The following is a 19,411-nucleotide window of genomic DNA, read 5'->3' on the forward strand; positions in this document are numbered from 1 at the left end:
CTTTATACCTAAGATAATAAGGACAAATTGCTGAAAATTTCAGAGCAATCGGCTTATTATTAAAAAAGTGATGTTACTGTAAGTAATAAAATGTCGAACATGCACTCAGTTTTGATCGTTAGTGTATTTAAATAATAAAATAAAAAAAAGAAAGCTCTTAAATTAAGTAAGTATTTGAATAACATACAGTAAATAAGTTTAACTGAACAAATGTTGCACATAATTTCTATATAAATGTATACAATTTGCATGTGGGTCCAGTCAGACTCATGCGTACCGAATGTGCTAATCGAAACATGTGTTTGACGGAGAGTTAATGCATTCGATTTAACGCAGTTACAGCTCATTTCACAAAAGCAATTTAAGTGAAAAATTGTATATGGATATTGACAGAAAATAAAAAATAATTTTTAATTTAAATTACTGATGAAACTGGCTGCTAGAGTTCTTGGCGTTGAGTTCGCAAAATTTGTTAGTTTTACATTCATTTGAAAATAAAAAAATAGATCCCATTGTTATCCCATTATTGGACTACACTTAAAATATGCGGAATGACAGTTTTTTTGGAAAAAAATTGATCGGTACATGTTTTTGGCAATCAAAATTTGATATTAATAATTTGAAAATTTTATAGAAATACGGTTTTGAAAATGAAGAATTGAAAAAATGGTCCCAATCGGCCTACTTTCCCCCAAAGTTATAGGCATTTGAAAATCGAACGTTTTTTTATAAATCGATATCTCGAAAACGGCTGGACAAAAAATGTAAAAAAAAACAAGGACGCGTCACTCAGTTGGTACTTTATATCAACATATCAATATTAACTCAAAACTTATTTCGCCTGAATGTGCTAATAAGTAATTTATCTCTGTTTTTTCTCTTGTTCCAGTCAAGTTATTTCTCTTATTTCTGATCACGGCGGTGCCTGCATGCCTGCATGCCACTTGTTATAATTTGTAATTAATTAATTTGTGATTCCAAGATATTCATTGAACTAAATTTGATAAAATTACTCACTAAAATTTGACTCGTTTATAATGTAAAAAACTCACTCGGCAAGTTGCAATGCAAAGTTTTTACATACATATGTATGTAGTATGTCCGTACAAGCTTAGTACAATCATACAATGATATATTCGCACAGCAATTGCGAAATTATTAATGATCTAAATGCTAATTAGCACAAACGAGATTTTAATTAAATTCACTGATTGAACAATGTGAAATATTTTGAATTTTAACTTTTTCATGTCATCGCACTGAACTTAGTATTTTTATTCAGTTATTTGATAAAAATATAATTTAAATATTTTTGCGAATATATGCATTTTAAGGTAAATTGTTTTTAAGTGTATTTATAAATTTTATTTTTTTTTTCGTGAAGGTTTTTGAGCGTACATAATCACGCATGCTTATGGGTATATGTATGATATGCGCATAAAGCGAAAGTGATGAAAAGGTGATCGCGATTTTGACAGGGTAAAAAATTGCAGGAAGCATTTATTGATTTGTTGCACTTGTTTTAAATTAACCGCAAATTAAATTAATTTCTTTTGTCATTTAAATGTCTTAAAAATACTCGGATTAAGAATTCTAATGACTTGCACCTGATTGAGAATGGAACAATTGGTTTTTTGATTTTACATTTAAAACACCAGAAAGTCAAGCCAATATCGAATATTACGAAAGTAGCAGCAGCTGCATATCCTGGAGTAGAGTTTTCACCAACTTGAGATATCGAAGGGTCCGGAAGGACTTCCACAAATGGTTTGTGTCTATTTATATACACTTGCTTGTGTCATTTGAGTGCTTAATTGAGGCAGGCTTGCATGCAAATTGAATGGGGTGCTAAATAAATTGAAGGTCGGTCGGTAACTTTATGTATCGCATACCCGGCACAAGTCAGTGTATTATACTGGGAAATATAACTGCTTGTGGATTGTACAGATTCAATGAAATTCATAAAAAAAAACAGCCACAACAGTAGTTTTCTAGTTAGAAAATATAATCATGAAGAAAAAAATATTTGCATTAATTGGAAATCTATCTACAAATCGTTTATGCAAACAAATCGACCTAACTTTTTTTGAGTGGTGTCTCTTTTGAAGAGTCCGTGCGATATGAAGGACTATTAGGGTGTTGGGACGGTGGTAATTGAGTCCGTAGGTTTCTATGCCTCGTGAAGTTTTCGTATTTCCCACGCCCCACAGTGGTCGGAGAAACCGGGTTTTACGCGAAAAAGGCATATTTTTAAACTGTGATAAATTAATCGGAATAAAGCTATGCTTATTCAGAAATGTTCAACGAACTTAAAACTGATTAGTATTTTCAATAATATCTGCTATCCGTTTAATTCAATGAATTCGATCGTGGCACGTTCTAACAATTATGAGATGATGGATTTCATAACAATTTTTTTATGGAATTTTCAATTATAACGGTAATTGTTGGTTTGGTGTTACTTATAAACCATTGTAAATAATGAGTTCATATGAAACACTAATAACACGGCTTATTTTTCAAGAAATATTTTCTTCAAAAAGGTAAAACTAATTTGTAGGGTTGTATAATATATTCTATATTTTGCATCATATCATTGATAACATGTGTCTTCATAAAACTGAAATAAATTTTCAAAAATCCAATATGGCGTCTAGGAATTTAAAAAATTACTAAATTTTCATGAAATTTGGTATTTGGAGGTTTTTAAGTTCGCTCATTACAGATTTTAAACTAGTTTTTGAAAATTCAAAATGCAAAATCCAATATGGCGTCTGAAATTCAAATCTGAATAACTTTATTTAAAAATGAGAAAACTGAAGGTTTGGAAATGAGAAATTCATATAAAATAAAAAAAAATTTTAAACAAAAAACTGTTGGGGCCTAGATCAAAATTTTTTGAGCTCAACATATGTAAATATGTATAGCATATGGCCCCAACTATCCATACCTTATACATAAACTACTGTAATTATTGCAAAATTTAACCATTCCAATTCATTTTAGATATGTTCCCTCGTATATAATAAATGAAATTTTGGTAAACAAATATATTGTGTTAATCAACTGAAAATGACAGTTGATTTGACAGTTGTCAACCAAAAAAGTTTGAATGTGATACAGAACTCAAGATCAGTGAGCCTTACAACATAGCACGTTTAATTCTTGGGAAATTTTCCTTATTTATAGAGAAATTCACAGCCCCTTCGACAGTCGTAAACTCTTAAGGTTTTAGTTTGACCCATGACTAGCATGCCTAAAATCCTTATTAGCAGTATCTTAAAAAATATTTGCTTATTTTTAGACAAATTTACAGTCTATTTGACAGCTGTCAACTCTTAACGTTTTAATTTGACATAAAATTCGTGATCAGCATGTCTTAAAACCTAATCAGTGGCATTTAAAAAGAAATTGTCTTATTTTAGAAAAATTTACAGTTCATTTGACGGCTGTCAACTGTCAAGGTTTTAATTTGATATACAATTCGTAATCATAATGTCAAAAAACATATTCAGTGGTATTTTCAAAAAGATTTTTTTAATTTTAGAGAAATCGGCAGTTGATTTGACAGCTCCCAACTGTCAAACTAAAAATTTTATAGCATATTCGGATTTAGCATTACAACAGTACTACGATCCGCAAGATCCCTTCTAATTTTTCGCGTAATACGTGGCTTCTCCGACCACTGTGTGACCTTTTCTTTGTAAACTGTATTAAAAAATATTACAGGTCTGACATTCATAGTGAGATTACAAAGTGTTTGGGGTCAATTCTTCTTTTATGAGAGGAGCGGTTGAAAAAGTTTTTGCAACTCTTGTCGTTCCAAGCAAGAACGAGGAGTAAAAAAGGAATGCGGATGGGCTATCGCGTCGAAGATAAAGAATCTCACTTACTCCTTGTCGCTTATTTTGCCGGTTGGCTATTCATGTGCATTAGGGTGGTCCAAAAATGCATGTGGAAAACTAAAGTCGGAATTGTTGTGCTCTCACCTCCTAGGATTGTTCTATATCGAACATTTGTTTGAAATAAAAAAATATTGGGAGGTCGCTTAATGCGCTCAAAGTTGTCGATGTATTTTATATGGGGAAAAACAACTTTTCGTAGATGTGGTGTAGAATTCTTGAAAATCAATACTTTTCAACCAGAAAACTCTGCTTCTCTTGAGAAGATTCCCAATAGTTGTACTTAATTATTTACCTACCACTTTTCCAGAGCAACTATATTTTATAGCTTCACCACAAATCCCAAAAAATGCAACGGGGGGAGCAATAACAAATCTTTAGTAATAAAAACAGCATTCAAACTCTGACTTTAGCTTTTTGGACCATCCTAATGTGTATATATAAATATACCTATCTAGTCTTAAAAAAAACACAGATTGAGATTTATCACCATTTATTGAAGAAAGCGCCTGGGGGTGGGTAAGTATACATTCATGGATGTATGTTCTAGTGTAAATATTTAAAGTATTTATGAGCATACACATAAATACTCGCATCCGAGAGCGCAAACATAAATGAAAATTTTGTACAACTATATGCGTGCTGCAGGATAATAAAATTTACGTGTGTGACGTCATCGCTTCGACACGCATTCAATGACGTATTTAGTCGCCGTTTGCCACGAGCCATGTATTGCCGGGGGCTTGCCACATAGCACACAAAGCGAGCCTTGTTTACCAAATAATCATTCGTTACCCATGCACTGCCTAAACTGCCCTATGCCTATTTTGACGTCAATACCTTTGAATTGCATAATCCAACTGTGATGATAGATGGTTGACGACAATGAAGTCACATAATAATTGAATGTCTCGTAGAAAAGTAAAAGGCAAAAGGACTCTATAAATAGTATTTGTGTACTATATATTTCCTTCTGATAGTGCTTAATATTTTAGAACTTTCTATTATAAATAACATTGAACAGCCAATGACGATGACAGCAAGGCTAAAAGTGGAAATACGGGTATGTCCAATTAAATTAGTAGATTCCATATTATGAAAACATTTTATACTAAATAGTTGATGAACCAATTGGTATCGTGTAATACTCACTGAAAAATTAATTTTACAGGTAGACGACGCGAATAAAATAAATACTTATACATATGCGTATGTCTGTATTTGACAAAAATAACGTTACTTGTTGTACATAGTTACTTGTAACTCATTGTAATGGTTAGTGGCTTCCTTACCGCCATGGCCTGTTCAATTATTTAGTTTGTTGTGTTTATTTTAGTTGGCGCCTGACGTAAAAGATCTTGTCTATATATTTATTACAAAAGAATTTGCTTACTTCTCTGTACTTAAGTATGTATGTAAGTACTGAGTGATATTTTATTACATTTTCATTTAGCACGTTACGCCATAGTATCATTTTATTTTTTTTTTATTTTTGTTAAGGAAATGCCAGTTAGAAGCGCAAAAGAATTCTGTTGTTTTGAAATTCAAGATAACTAAGGCGAGTTTAGTTAATACATCTGCAATTAAGTATGTATATGTATGAATTGTGTATGAAGGTGTCGTTGTATGGCAGCAGATTTATTGCTGGTTATAAAAGCAATCGCTTTGAAATAGGGAGATAGTACTTTAAGCTGTATGTTTCTTGAAGTATTTTGTAAGTGAAAATATTAGTTGTCGTGTTACAGCTTGTTAATAAGTAATTCATACATGAGGGCGGTGGGTAGTATAGACATGAGTAAGATTATACATGTCCACTGCGTTTAAAATAAAACCGCTAGACTGCAGATTTGGCGCATAATGACGTGCTTTTCGTTGTTATACTTTAAGCGAGAATTTTCGTTCCCCTTAAAGGCAACTAACCGGTCACATATGGTAGGCATAAGCAAGGAAGAATATAAGCCATTAGAAAAGACACAACGCTAAAGAGTTGAAAAGCTTCTTTGTAATTGGCCCTGCAACTGCCTAAGAGATGCGGTACGAGTCTGCCAGCATGTTAGTCGCTTACTTTTTGTGCCAACTGATGCCAGTTGGAAATGCCAAGTGAAGACAAATCCTTCTCCATCTGTTTCTCTGTTACCAGTACCGCGATCCTCGTTGTATACTTTCAGAGCTGTAGCGTTTTTCTCCATTCGTACAACATGGCCACGCTAGCCGAGTCGCTGTACTTTAATTCGCTGCACTATGTCTATGTATATCGTTGTAAAGTTCATGGACACCATCGTCTGCGGTGTTCGCCGTCGCCAAAGCGTAAAGTCCCGTAAAACTTCCGCAGAATCTTTCTCTCGAAAATTCCAAGATGATTTCATTGTCTATGCCTTCGCGCCATACGGCCATTCCGCATGATTTAAAGAGTGTGCTTTTTGTACGACCAACGATGACTTTACTTCTCAACTGCCTATTCCGTCCATGGTATCACACTTGTTGGCTAAAGAGATACTCCGTCGAATTTCAAGACTGAAATTATTATGTATGTGCGATATAGGTGGTTCCAAAATAAGCGAAGACGTCTACTTTTTCAAGCGTGTAACCATTAACATTGAGGTGAGTGCCGAGACACAAACACGATGAATAATGTTCCCCTTCTAGGGCCTGCCAGAATTGCCCTGATAGTCGACAAGGGTACGACCTTCACTTATCTGCTTAATGGATGAAATCTATTTGGTTAGCTGAAAGAATCCTGGCAAGGATATTTTTAATCAAATATTGAACAATTATTTTATTTTTTTTTGTTCCTTTAATGAACAAATTATATACCGATCGAAAGTATAAAGCCTATGGAATGTGAAAATGTTGGGTTTTCTACAGGTAGGTAATACTAGTAACTTTCACTCATCCATTTAACACATTATATAGGCTTTATGCTTTCGATTGGTCTAAATAACAATAAATAAATGAGTGCAAAAATTAAAAAGTAATAATTTTTGAATATTTAATTAAAAGTATCCTGGCCAGGATTTTTTTAGCCAACCCACTGGCGAAATATTTCCTAACACGTTAAATTTCATACAAAGTAGATTTCATCCGTTAAACAGATGAATGAAGGTCGTGCCCTTGTCGGAGCTCCTACTATTACTAAATATTCTTATTCATCTGTATACCAAATCTCCAGAAAGCTTCAGTTGCAAAATTTCTGGAGCTTTCCTATGAGTATTTTTTCAGTCGAGAAAATGCTTTCAGGTAACATAAACCTTTCGCAAATTCAAATTTGAACTGTATCCTTAAGTATTATTTCATGTGAATTCCCCCCTGAAAGGAAAGCTGAATCAGAAGGCTTTGCAACTCTGGCTATTCCATACAAAATAAAAAAAGAGTAAAGAGTCGAGTGTGGAAGGTCTATAGCTCAAAAGATCCAAAACAAGGGCTCCCAAAAAGCCTCTTCTTTCGAATATTGCCGGGTGGGAATAGCCTCTTTTCATATTAGTATCGGGAGGAGAAGTATTCTCTCCAGAGTACCGAGGGCAGGTCTTCGTTGCTTCTGTTACTTATGTCGATACAGTTTTTTTGCCGGTAATTTTCCTGTGTAAATCTTAAATCATTTTAAGAATAAGGTCTGATGTTTTATTAAACGGTGACTGCTACTCGACGTTTGTAAAAGAATGTTTTCATTTTATCGAATGGTAGCACGAAGCTTTATGTATTCAAGTATGGTGGTCACAAAACTCAATGCAAAGAAGTCTACAAAGAAATTTAATGGAACGCTGTGCCAACCTTCAAAACAACATAATTTTCTAACCGTTTGCCATTATTTTAGAGTCGAACAAGAAAAGAAAAAGACGCAATCAAAGGGCAACATTCTTTGGTAGAAACGAAAACACCATTAAACAAATAGAAATATTGCCGACAACAGAAGTACATATGTATGTATGTATGTATATACTGGTTTTTGCTATTTCTGTTTAAAAGTAAAACATAAGAAGTTCATAAAATTGTTATCTTATGTAAGTACCCATGATTCAATAATAAAAGTTTTGCTCAGAAACAGTTTTCTCGCTCCCTCTCGACAAAATCGGCTCCCTTAACAAGGCTCTGTGTGTGGGTTCGTTTGTGTGTGCAAAGCTTTTGTAAGGGAGTTAATGAATCATCCCAACTAGCACATTTGCCAGACAATTTCTGATATCAGACAAGTCGGAATAAAAAGTTGACTATTTAGACAAGTCTTATAGGTTTCGTACAGATTTCGGGGCGAAATGTCTGGAAAATTTTATTTATTTCCTTATCCGATATTTTCCATGATTATTTGGTCAGACATCTGTTAGATATCCGTCAGAATCGTCGGTCAGAATTTCCCACGTCGTGTCGGTTAGACTTCCTGTCAACCTCTCCATACGCTTCTCTGACCGATATCGGCCAAAATCATACAGATTTCGATTTTTGCCGACTGGGCTAGCTGGGATGGTAAGTACCCCCACATATGTGTAAAACAAAAATGTCATTCAAATCAAATTAGATTTACTAGGCGTATGAGCAACATAAATGCGCTGCCACATTGAGATTAAAAGCCGAAGGTTAATTGGTTAACAGTGGAATAAATATATCCAATATATATCAGTGTTCGTATGGAATATAGTATCTTCTGTCGAGAAGTTAGCTTTAGTATAATGCGGCATTCCCTTTATCCTTTAAACGACAAGGATTTTTTTGATCTGACTTAATAAGAATATTGACTTGCTAGTATCGGAACTATTTCTTGCACGTTTATTTGCCAAAAGTTCTTCAACGGCTCGGCGCCAGTGAATCATTCGGAATCGTATGCTGCGAATGCCGCATTATACTAAAGCCAGTCTTTCGACATAAGCTACTCTTCCTTATGAACACAGATTTTATTATTTACAATCAATTCTTAGAATGTTAGACTTATAATCGCATATATAATTTACTTAAATATCACTCACCTCTCTTGATGTTCTAAGCCTTCCAGACCATCGGCAATAACACTTTCGAAAACTTGATTCCGGTTGCCTAAGAGATGTTGTCGATCCAAATCAATCTGAAAAATAATAAATTCAATGATTAAATTGAATACAGTTTTTGGCTCGTTTTCTTTAACTTTAAAGCAGACAGAAAGATGTTTATGAAATACATGCCAAAGCAGAAATTCTTCGGAAAATGCTACTTAAAGACATTTTGCAGACAGATAAATACAAAGAATCTAAACTCCATTCACGTCCTTCGTCGAGGATTACACGTACTTTAAGGGCCCGTCACAAAAGCGACAAAGATAATTTCTTCTGAGGTTTTCTTTCATCTCATATTTACCCAGCTTATTTTGTTCTACGTACAGAATGAAGACATCCACGAAAATTTTGATCGAGTTTTTAGGGAAATAGTTTTAAAACTTGGCAGCGACTCTAAAATAATTTTTCTTTTAATTTTGAAATTTTCGCGTATATCTATGCAGCTTCGTTCCAGGGTGCGTCCAGTCTAGCTACGTCTGAGCTAATCAGATAATTTCCAGTGATAACTCCAATCACACAGCGAATGTCCTGCCTCTTTAGAATAAGTAAAGACTAACAGCCAGTTTCACCAAACTATTTAAGTGGAAATTAACTTTAATTTAATTTTTTATTTAAATCTCATTTTAATTATTTTCAGTTTCAATAAACTATTTATTTAAGTGAGTAAAAAGTGGTTGTAAAACAGACTAGGACTAGCTTTCGCTTTCATTTGTACTGAGAGCTTTTGAAAGCTTTGGCACGCTGTGTTGTAAAAGCAGGGCTGGTATACAAGTAAGCAGCAGATGCACAATGATCAGGTGATTAAACGTGTAACACCTCTGAGTGTGGTTATTCTGATTTAACTTTTATTTAAGTGCAGAGCATAGGTCACTTAAATCAAAATAAAATTGATTGGTGAAACCGAAATTAAAGTAATTTTCACTTAAATAATTTGGTGAAACTGGCTGTTAGTACATTGAACCTCTATGGCTGGCCACAGTTTTGTTTGGCAATATGACAGGTCGGTTTCATACGCCGCCCTTCATTGCTATTTCTATGAATTTTTCATTAAGTAGAATGTTTGAAGAGAGATGCCGAGTTCGTCAGCCCTTCAGTTGCCGTGAACGTGAGAGATCTGCGGCATTGAGCAACTATATAGCTACAAAATTTCTATATCAGAAGGGTTTTTGGAAAATTCGAAAACTTGCAATGAACGCAATGAAAGATGGTTATCAATTGTATGGGGTCAAAATCGCACAAATGTAGTGAAAGCCACCTATGCGTGTTGAAAAAACGTTATAGAGCCACAAAAAGTTCAAAATGTAAGGAATTAATTTATATAATAAAAATGTAAATGTAAATGTAAAAATCGAACTGAGTTCACAACATGCGGGGTTGTTACAGTTAATCCAGCACACAAGGGTTAAAAGTCAATAAACCGTGCAGCTTAGCTGGGGAAGAAACTTGTTTCGGCGCTCACCGCAATTTCAAAAAAAAAAACAAAAAAAACATAAACATCGCACCAAAAGTTGAAGGAGAAGTAGCTTGCAATGATCATTGGAGATTTTTGCTTATTTTTTTTTTTGGATAATTTTCGCTGTGGCTAAGTGTAACACCAATACTTAGGTGTGGCAGTAAAGGAAGTATTATTTTGAGAATAATATCATTTTTGAAGTCGTTTTTGTATTAAATACGGAAGGTAGTAAATGTAAGAAGCTGTTAGCCTCAAAAACCCGTTCACTTTGAAGTTGAAATTTTTATTCCATCGGAGTTCGCAGGTACTGTGTCTGCATCTTAGGGGAACGGAATAGCTTTTTTCGGTATATTTCTCTGCTGTGCATACATATATGTATACTGCTATGTATGCATAATTCGTATGACCTTTGTGTTATTATAAATTTGGTTAAGTTCATTTTTAATGCACTGCAACTCACCTGCATTTGTGAATAGGCGGCCGATGTGACACCGCCATAGCTGCTAAGGCTTACACCGTTCATATCGGCAAATCCGCTTTCCAAATCTGAAGCGTTACCTTCCATATCGTGTGGGCTACTATCGGAATCGTCGTCGGCTACAAAGAAATGAAAGATAAAACACTATTAGATAAACTCCAGCCAGGCAAAGGCATGTCGGAATGTCGGAATCTTTGATCTATTTGACAAAGTCGTTAAGTATTTACAAGAGAACTCAAAGGAATCGTTGATCATGTTTTGTTTAGTTTGTTTTTTTTGAGATCAGCTCAACTTCCTAGTCTAATGCGACTGCTGTTTATTGGTTAGTGATGACCACAGCTTGTCCGATCTTCACGAAATTTTACACTTTCCGCTTTTATTTATTTATTTTTTTTTTTTTTTTTTTTTGTTTTAGTCGCAAACTGCGCGTTATGCTTTCAGCTTCGAAGTTTTCCGTCGGTTTTTTGTTTTTGCGGTAAGTTGTCCTCGCCGTATGTGTATAATGAATGGAGTGACATTTAATACTCGACTGAATGAATGCGCGCAGAGCAAAGCGTTTCGTGGGTCCATGAGCATTACGCTTGCTGCTGTCGTCTGCTGGTTTATTTTTTTGAATGAAGCTGAGCTGTGCTGCATCAACAAGTTCCACACGGCGGCGCAGCAGCTGCTGCTACTGTTGCTGTTGCTTCGGCCATTAGCTAATACACTGGCAAGTCCGCCAGCGTGGAACAATTTGTTGATCCGCCTCTTATTTGTCCTACTATAGAACTCAGCGCCGTCCGCATTGTTGTTGGCGTAGATAAAAAGCTTCTTTGCTCATAAATTCTAACGACACATACACTTGCATAAATATGGAAACAAATTTACATATACTTATAAAAGATAAAAGATATTTATTCCCTTTAACGGTCACACGTCAGAAAAAAAAAGAAGATATAGGCTCGTTTCGCTGATAAGACTGTCGCTTGCTTGGACTTGTCGGAATACTTGATGGACGGCATAGGGTAAAAGGTGGCAGCAGAGTGGGACAGTTAAAAATAAGAAATTCCAACTTGGGGAAAAATGATTTTGACATTCTTTTTTTAGCAAATAGATTTACACATGAGCTGATCAGTTCGGTCAAGTGACTATGTGGTATGTTTGGTAAGATTAAGCGCTTCCAAAATAAAATTTAGTCTGCTGACTTTCCGTTGTATTTAAGTTCAATGGCTGCTTTCTTAGGTCAGTTACTTGCAATGCAGTCTACATACATATATACGATGGTCGTTTGGTAGTAGCATTGCCTGTACGTTTTGATCTGGACCTCCTTTCACGCATGGAACGTAATTTAAGAAGAATCTCCTTTAGTTAGTACTGGAGAATTTAGGGATTTTATTTTGTATGGAGAAGCTTTCTGCGGACCTAAATTTAATACCCACAAAGGTTTACATATAGTTTGCAGCGGCAGCGTACAGAGATTGATGAGTTGCTCATTAGAGCCGTTCGTCAAGAGGTCAGAGTCCGGTTCTTCTTAATCTCCCTATACGATCTTCTTTATTTTAGTTGTCCAAGACAAAATTGGCCACCACGCTAAAGATGATTTACAACCCAAATTTGAGTAATTTTCCTTACGCTCTAAATACCAGTTAATGAACAAACGTCGTTGCCTATTTTCATATACTTTGAGCTCCTGGGTTAGCTGAATTTTAGTGCACGTCAAGGAGTTAACTACCGTGCGCTTCTTTTCAATAATTCCAAGGACGGACATTCGCTGATTGCTTACCCAACCGCTTGTTTCGAATTTGGCTACCAAACTTTGGGCAGTTGACTTTATAGGACAACTACGTCTGCTGTAAATAGGCGACTGGCGCAAGGTTTGCACACACATAGACAGCAGGATAAACAGACATGGACAATGCGACATAGCCATGCGTCCTTTGAAACCCTTTACGCTTGGCTATCGCTTGGAGCCTTAGCGCTTTTGCTTTGAAATATACTAACGAAACTATTTATGTATTTCGGTCCAGAAAGAGAGATAGGTTCCTGTTCATTTAAATTTGTAGTCTTTTTCAATACCTATAGGGCCTCTCGATTCCCACTTAAAATATTTTGAGACCGAAAAAGTAATCTGGTATTACTTGATACCACTTCCATAGTCCATTTTAGAGCCAACAGTGACATTGAAGTTCTACACAAGCATTTTCCCTCTACTCTATTCTAATTTAGAACGGACCGTCAACTAAAAGTTGTTCTTGAAATCTTATTTCCCTGATCAGTAGAGCTGATGAAAAATATAGCTTTGGTTTCCAGCAGACTGGCTATCTGAGTACGTATTGTTCCAGAATTGAAGCACTTCACAATACGCCGCCATACTATCGCTCTGTGGACATTTTTTCTATCCCACAGGATTGGCTTCTCATTGCGCCTTAGTTTGTGACGTAACATTTGTCTTCTAGCTCAGTTTTGCTCAGAAACTAATTTGAGAATCGTTTTGTTGAGAGTACCTTCCCTCTTTGTAGTACAAAAAATATCCACTCATCTTTAAAAGAATTCTAATAAAATTTTTGTCGTCAAAAGTTGATTTTTCGAAGCGATAAAAATATCTTATGCCGAATTTCCACAAGACATTGAAATGACAAAAAACTGTGGGCATTAGAAAATGCCATGCGGAAATGAATTTAATGACTGCCTTTTAACGTAATGACCTAAGTTTTCAATGCCCAACTTTGCCATTAAAATTGTTGTCATTTATTGCCTAGTGGAAATTCAGCATTAGAAAATGTGGCGCACAGTGCTGTCTAAGTGGGCAAAAATCGAAAAATTCTTTGTCTGCAAGGTGTTCTCTGCCACTAAAAAAACTCAAACCGAAAGTTTCCTATAAAATAATCTGTATGTCACCAGAAAGCCACTAAAGTCGACAAATTTTATACTAAGAACTCTAATAAGAGCTTAGCCATTCGTAAACTTTTCACGGAAACAAATTTAAAAAATACATTCTTTAAATAAAATGTTGGTTTGAAGTTTTTTATTTTCATATAGATAATAGAGAACTACAGGAATAAAAATAAAAACACAGGGTGTCCGCATAGGTATTCCAGAAAAACACTTTTGTGTAAAAAAATTAAAAAAAAAGGTAAATTTTAATGGAATGAATAAAAAATAAATATAAAAATATGTTATTTTTTATTATTTTATTAAGTAGTACGGGTTTTTAGCTTTCGAAAGAGGAAATAAAAAACTGCTCATTTTCTGCACTTTTTAAAGTAATGGGTTTTTTGCTAATGCATAAAATCATTTTTTAATTTTTTCATTTTTTGTCAGTGCCATCAGATCTGCATGATTCGTTCTATTTTCAAAAATTAAGTGTCAGATTAAAACCCTTTAGACAATAGAGGTATGTTTTTTTTAAAGAGTTGCCACCTGTTAAAAAATTGAATCAAAGTCTTTTTCTTAACTACATGTAGATGGTTGCCACCTGTTATGAAAAGCTAATTTTATTGGAATTAGAGGAATAATTTTATTAAAATAGATAGGTATCACCATATGGGAGTTAGGCGAAAGAGTTTTAAAAGTTTTAGCTTGCAAATATTACAAAGAGAGTTGCCATCAGTTTGTAAAGTAAAATTTAGTTATACTAAAATAATAACTGTGTCAAACCAAAGGTTTACGACGTCGTATTTGTTATTTTATTACAAATACATATGTACATTGTCTATCAGTGATTTTTTCTGATTACATTCCTTTTAAATTACTGCACCCTTAAATAAACTGATACGGATATTGATATACATATTTCAGTTACCTTATTTCCTTAATTAAAGCAAATTTGATTTTTTAAACATTCTACGTTTAGCTTAGAAGTAAAGGATTTTGAAAACCATTTCTATTGATACCCACATTGTAATATCTAATTCCTTTACCTTATTAAATAATTTGAATAAAATTCAAAAAATTCTGTTTTAAAAAAATAAAACTTTATTGCACATCTGCAGGCCAATCCCTTACATTTGACACCTCCATTTTAAAAATAGAACGAACTATATGTACATACCTATGTAAATGCCACAAGAACTCAAAATTTTCAACTTCATTTAGCGTCTTAAATTGTACTACGAAGCGAATTTTCATTTAAATCCGCCCATAATTCTATTTTTGCCCACATTTTATATGGAAGGGAAGCACTGTGCGCCGTATGAACGTTATATTCAAAGTAGCAAACGTCGTGAAATGCAACTTACACCCTGTAAATTCTTCAATAGAAAAAGGAATAAGAGATTTCCCCATTAGCCTCCTAGAAAAAAATTCATGGTGCTCCTATGCCGGCTCCATCCAAGAGCGTTGGTTCCTGAATAGGGACGTTTACCGCGCATTCACCAAGCTTAAGCCCAAGCATCCATCGGCAAATACTGTTCTATCTTGGTATTGCGCTAATTTTTAAAGTGAACCAAATAGCTCAGTGAATCATCCTAGTAACGGGAAGAGATCGAAATTTTAACTATCATTCAGACAGACTACTAAAATCCGTACTACCTCCCTTGAAATTTCCTTAATCCAGACTGCCTTTTATTAGCCAGATCTATGGGTAAATTATGCAATCTTAGCAAATAATCTGTTACCAGGTGCACTCCAGTGTTCGGCAAAAAAAAAACACGTTCGGAAGTGCATGTGGATGGAAACCACCAAGATGGATTGAAAACCGTCCGTGGACCTGCCGTTTGATGGCTGACGATACTGATTCCTTGAACAAACTCCCCAACGTGGGAGTCATACGTAAAATATTGTAAGCCAACTAATACACCGATAAGATAGTGCAATTTCACAACAGAGCGAAAAAAATGTAAAGACTGCACTTAAAGCTTCAGTTGTGCCCATCTTTTAATTTTTGATTCTTTTATATAAAGCGATTTTTTTTGATTAGTTACCTTCTGCTAACCGATAATAGGCTGAACGTGCTATATACATCTTTGTGCCCGTTGAGAATTAAACAAACAAAAAACGACTGAAAAATTTCACAGATTTTATATTAACAGAACACGAAATATAGTAAAAAGGATACCGTGTATATTTTATTTAGAAGAAAGAAGTAATTTTTCGTCCTTAAATCGTACTACTTATTTTCCACTGTACGTCTGTTTTTTTTGTGTGACTGCGATCAACGCTTTCAATATTAACGCCGAATATTAACTGATTTAGTACTGTTACCACAACAATCGAGGTCAGCTTTTCGTACTCAATTTGCTACAAGCCAACGTTCGCTTCAACGAAATTCCGCAGCTGATTACAAAGATGACAAGGCAATCAAAAAAACAAAACAAAGATGAGTGAGTATCTTCTGTATCAGTTCAACGATAAGTGAATTGTTTTGGCGTGCAATTGTACAAATTCATCTGTGCACAAAGACATCCAGCACCAAATAATACCAAGTATAATGAACTCTTATCTGACTGTTTGATTTTTAATTTGTTTGATGTATTCATCAGCAGACATGATTTTATACAATAAAACGAGAAACACCCTCCCTATGATTACGCCATTAAGGGCCCTTATTTGCATAGGCCATTAGTAACGGCTTCGGTGTATTCGTCGATCCCTTGGAGTAGAAAAGAAATCGGCGGTAGTAGGGAGTTGTCCACTTCCCTAATCTGTACTTCGGCTATATCGGTCCCATTGATATTATTATGTCCAGGAACCCAGCAGAGCGGGGTTTTGACGTAACTCAGTGATGCCAGCGATGCAATTTGAATCTGAATGTCCTTGGAGTACAGACCCGAGTCGACTTATATATCGGAAATTGGTCGCCATCCAATCTTTCCTAATTGGAAAATGTATAGAATAGCCTATTTCCACCAAAAGCTTAACTGCAGTTAAGAGCTGATGCAAGTTCCAGGAATTTCAACACGGGGTGATCGACAAGATTTATTTCTTACTTTTTGCTATTTTAGTTTAAATAGTTTGTTTTGTACTTATTATGAGCAATTACACGATTCGAGTTGTAATCTTCCCTTTCCAATAGGCTTAAATTGCAGTTAAGGCTTGGTGGAAATAAACTTTTAGGCTAAAATCACAGCATGACGTGAGTTTCGTCGTCTAAGGTTGATTTCAGGGTGCTATAAGAGATTTCCAGTTTGAAGCGATAATAGCTCATACGAGAATCAATGTTATAAGGTGTCAGAGTGAAAGGAGGAAAGCGAGTGAGGTTTGTAGTAATTTGTCAGCACAAGCAAAATTTTTCATTGCCAATGCAAAAACTGCATTTAAAAGAAAAAACGGTATGTACAGTAAAAAAATTTAAACGACTATAGAGCATAATCCCCCTCATACATAGGCATACATATAAAATAGTAGCACTTTGAAGCCATATGGAATACTAGTCCCTTTTGATGCATGAGCTTTGCCTATGGTCTTATTTCCAACTGTGAAATCTCTGCCAAGCGCGCAAAATCTTCTATGATATTGCAACTACAAGATTGGTCCGGTGAATAAGCCAGTGAAAGTGCTTATAAGGAAACTCAAGAGCACAGATGAGCGTTTTTTCGTTATAGGAGAGCCAAGAATCCTCGCTATCCCACAGGATGAAAAGTTTTCCCGTACATTGGCTAAATGAGTTGTGTGATCTCTTGAATATCGTTGAAATGAAGCCATTGATATACCTACCGTGCTCCTTCTTGGACGGATGTGGTCGAATCTTTCCTTGTCGATTTGCAATTTTTAAAATTCGTCTTAATATTTATGAACTGGTTTTATTGAGTCTTACAGCTGCAATAACGGCCGCTCCGATTAATTTCGTTAATCGGAGGTAAATACAAGACCGCATTAAGCGTGTATGAGGGCCTCAGGCAAAGGTGCGCTTACACAATTTCATTTAGCCATATGAAGAGTAAATAAACACATGGAGTTTCTATATATTTCGGCAGCATCGCCATCGCACGTTTGTATGGGAGGTGCCACGCCCCCTTTTCCAATAGCTTCCAGTTTTCGCCATAAGTAGGGTATTTAAAATTTATGCAGCCGTGCCAAGTTTCAGTTCCCCAGCTTAGTGGGTTTAAGAGATATATGAGTGTCCTGAAAAAAGGGGCTTCCATATTTTATTGTGACGAATGTATATGTGTAGATCATCATTCTCCTACTGTATAAGAACGTTAGGTATATCCCGACCTCAGCGCCTCCTGTTGTGTAATTTTTTAGTCCAAATATTCCTTTTCGCTTGGCTAACAAATGTTCTAAATATGAGCCAAATCTGCAACTAAATGCAGTTTTAGGAGCATACCGACCCCTGCGCCACCTAGCGGTTCAGATTTAAGCCGGAATACTTCCCTTTAAGGTGCTGACATATTTTCCAAATATGAACGAAATCGGTCCCGCCGTTTGGTAGTTTAGTCACATACAATATACGGAGAAATCTTTGAAATTGTGAGATCGTCATGTCTCAGCTTTCTTAATTTTTTTGCAACAATAACAAAAAGATTTGATTTTTTTAAAATCGAAAAACCTTCCACACAGAAGATCGAAAAAAGTACTTTTTACAGAATTGAAATCGGTTCAGCCTTTTGGTCAGGCATCGCCGTCATACGAAAGACATTTAATTTTTATATATATAAGATGTATGTATGTTAATATTCGCATACGAATACTGTTTCGATCGGTTTATGACTGTTTCTAGGCGCTCCACAATTTCAAGCAAAAAAGTACTCGAAAACGGAATCATAAACGATTTTTTGTCCGGTTTTTCTTCGAGAAAATATCCAGTTACAAGCTCGTTTACGATGTTTTTGCTGGCTGGGTAGAACTGTGCCAAAATCCGGAATTTTATTCTAACTGCACAAGAATTTCATTAGTGGCATTCGACTATATTCTTAATAAAATAATGAAATTTGCCAGTCACCGAAAACAAGAAACACAAAAAATAGCAGCCTGCTTTGCCCCTTTGCCCTTTCGAAGTCACTGAAAGTAGCGGTGCTTTCCAAAACGTCAGAATACAAAGCATCAGACTCTTTTATTTCTAAACCGCATTAGAAGAAAAGTCTAACTTTTGCAACCTAGCAGAAAACTACCATCTAATCGTGGTTGCGTACATTTGGCATTACAATCTACTGAGGTTTAGAAATAAAAGAGACTATACTGATGCTCTATATTTTGACACCATAGTTTTGCTGCTCGCTCTCACTCTCGACAACATTTAGCGTTTTGCATAAGAATACAGTTGCAGCGGTTTATAGCTAGCGCCATCCTATAGCATCGCTTCTCGCTCCCACTCGGACATCAATGTAAGTCTGCCTTGAATCCGTTACGCCGTCCCCTATTAATTACCTTCAAGACCACAGCGTGCCCGTAATGTATCTGCTCCACAATTTTGATTCCCTTATTATAAGGTCCCCTGTTATGAATACTACTTGTGGTGGCTTCAAGTAAAACAGTTCGGTTTTAGGTGGGCTTAACTCGAGGCCCCTTTTTGTTTCGTCCAGTTGGAAACACTGCCCAGTGTCAATTCCATCAGCTCACTAATTGTTGGCAAGAATTTGCTGGAAATCTGTACACATTAAGTACTAATTGCCTTGGCGAGCTTTTTCTCCGAACGGAAGACGAG

At 35.4% G+C, this 19,411-nt stretch overlaps 1 protein-coding gene across 11 annotated transcripts in view; it reads right to left on the reverse strand.

Annotated features, from left to right (window-relative positions):
* Gdap2 (ganglioside induced differentiation associated protein 2) overlaps nucleotides 1-19,411 on the reverse strand; it is a 93,484-nt gene that overhangs the window by 22,734 nt on the left and 51,339 nt on the right. For all 11 annotated transcript variants that reach the window (XM_017611886.1, XM_017611833.1, XM_017611878.1 and 8 more), the window contains 2 exons: nucleotides 10,831-10,967; nucleotides 8,855-8,949 (listed from right to left, as the gene is read on the reverse strand). In XM_017611886.1, the coding sequence (XP_017467375.1) occupies nucleotides 8,855-8,949; nucleotides 10,831-10,967 (232 nt within the window). The remainder of the gene's footprint in view (nucleotides 1-8,854; nucleotides 8,950-10,830; nucleotides 10,968-19,411) is intronic.

The sequence above is a fragment of the Rhagoletis zephyria genome, unplaced genomic scaffold (assembly GCF_001687245.7).
Source record: "Rhagoletis zephyria isolate East Lansing unplaced genomic scaffold, Rhagoletis_zephyria_1.1 Rzeph_scaffold_00013, whole genome shotgun sequence".
NCBI classification, from domain to species: domain Eukaryota; kingdom Metazoa; phylum Arthropoda; class Insecta; order Diptera; family Tephritidae; genus Rhagoletis; species Rhagoletis zephyria.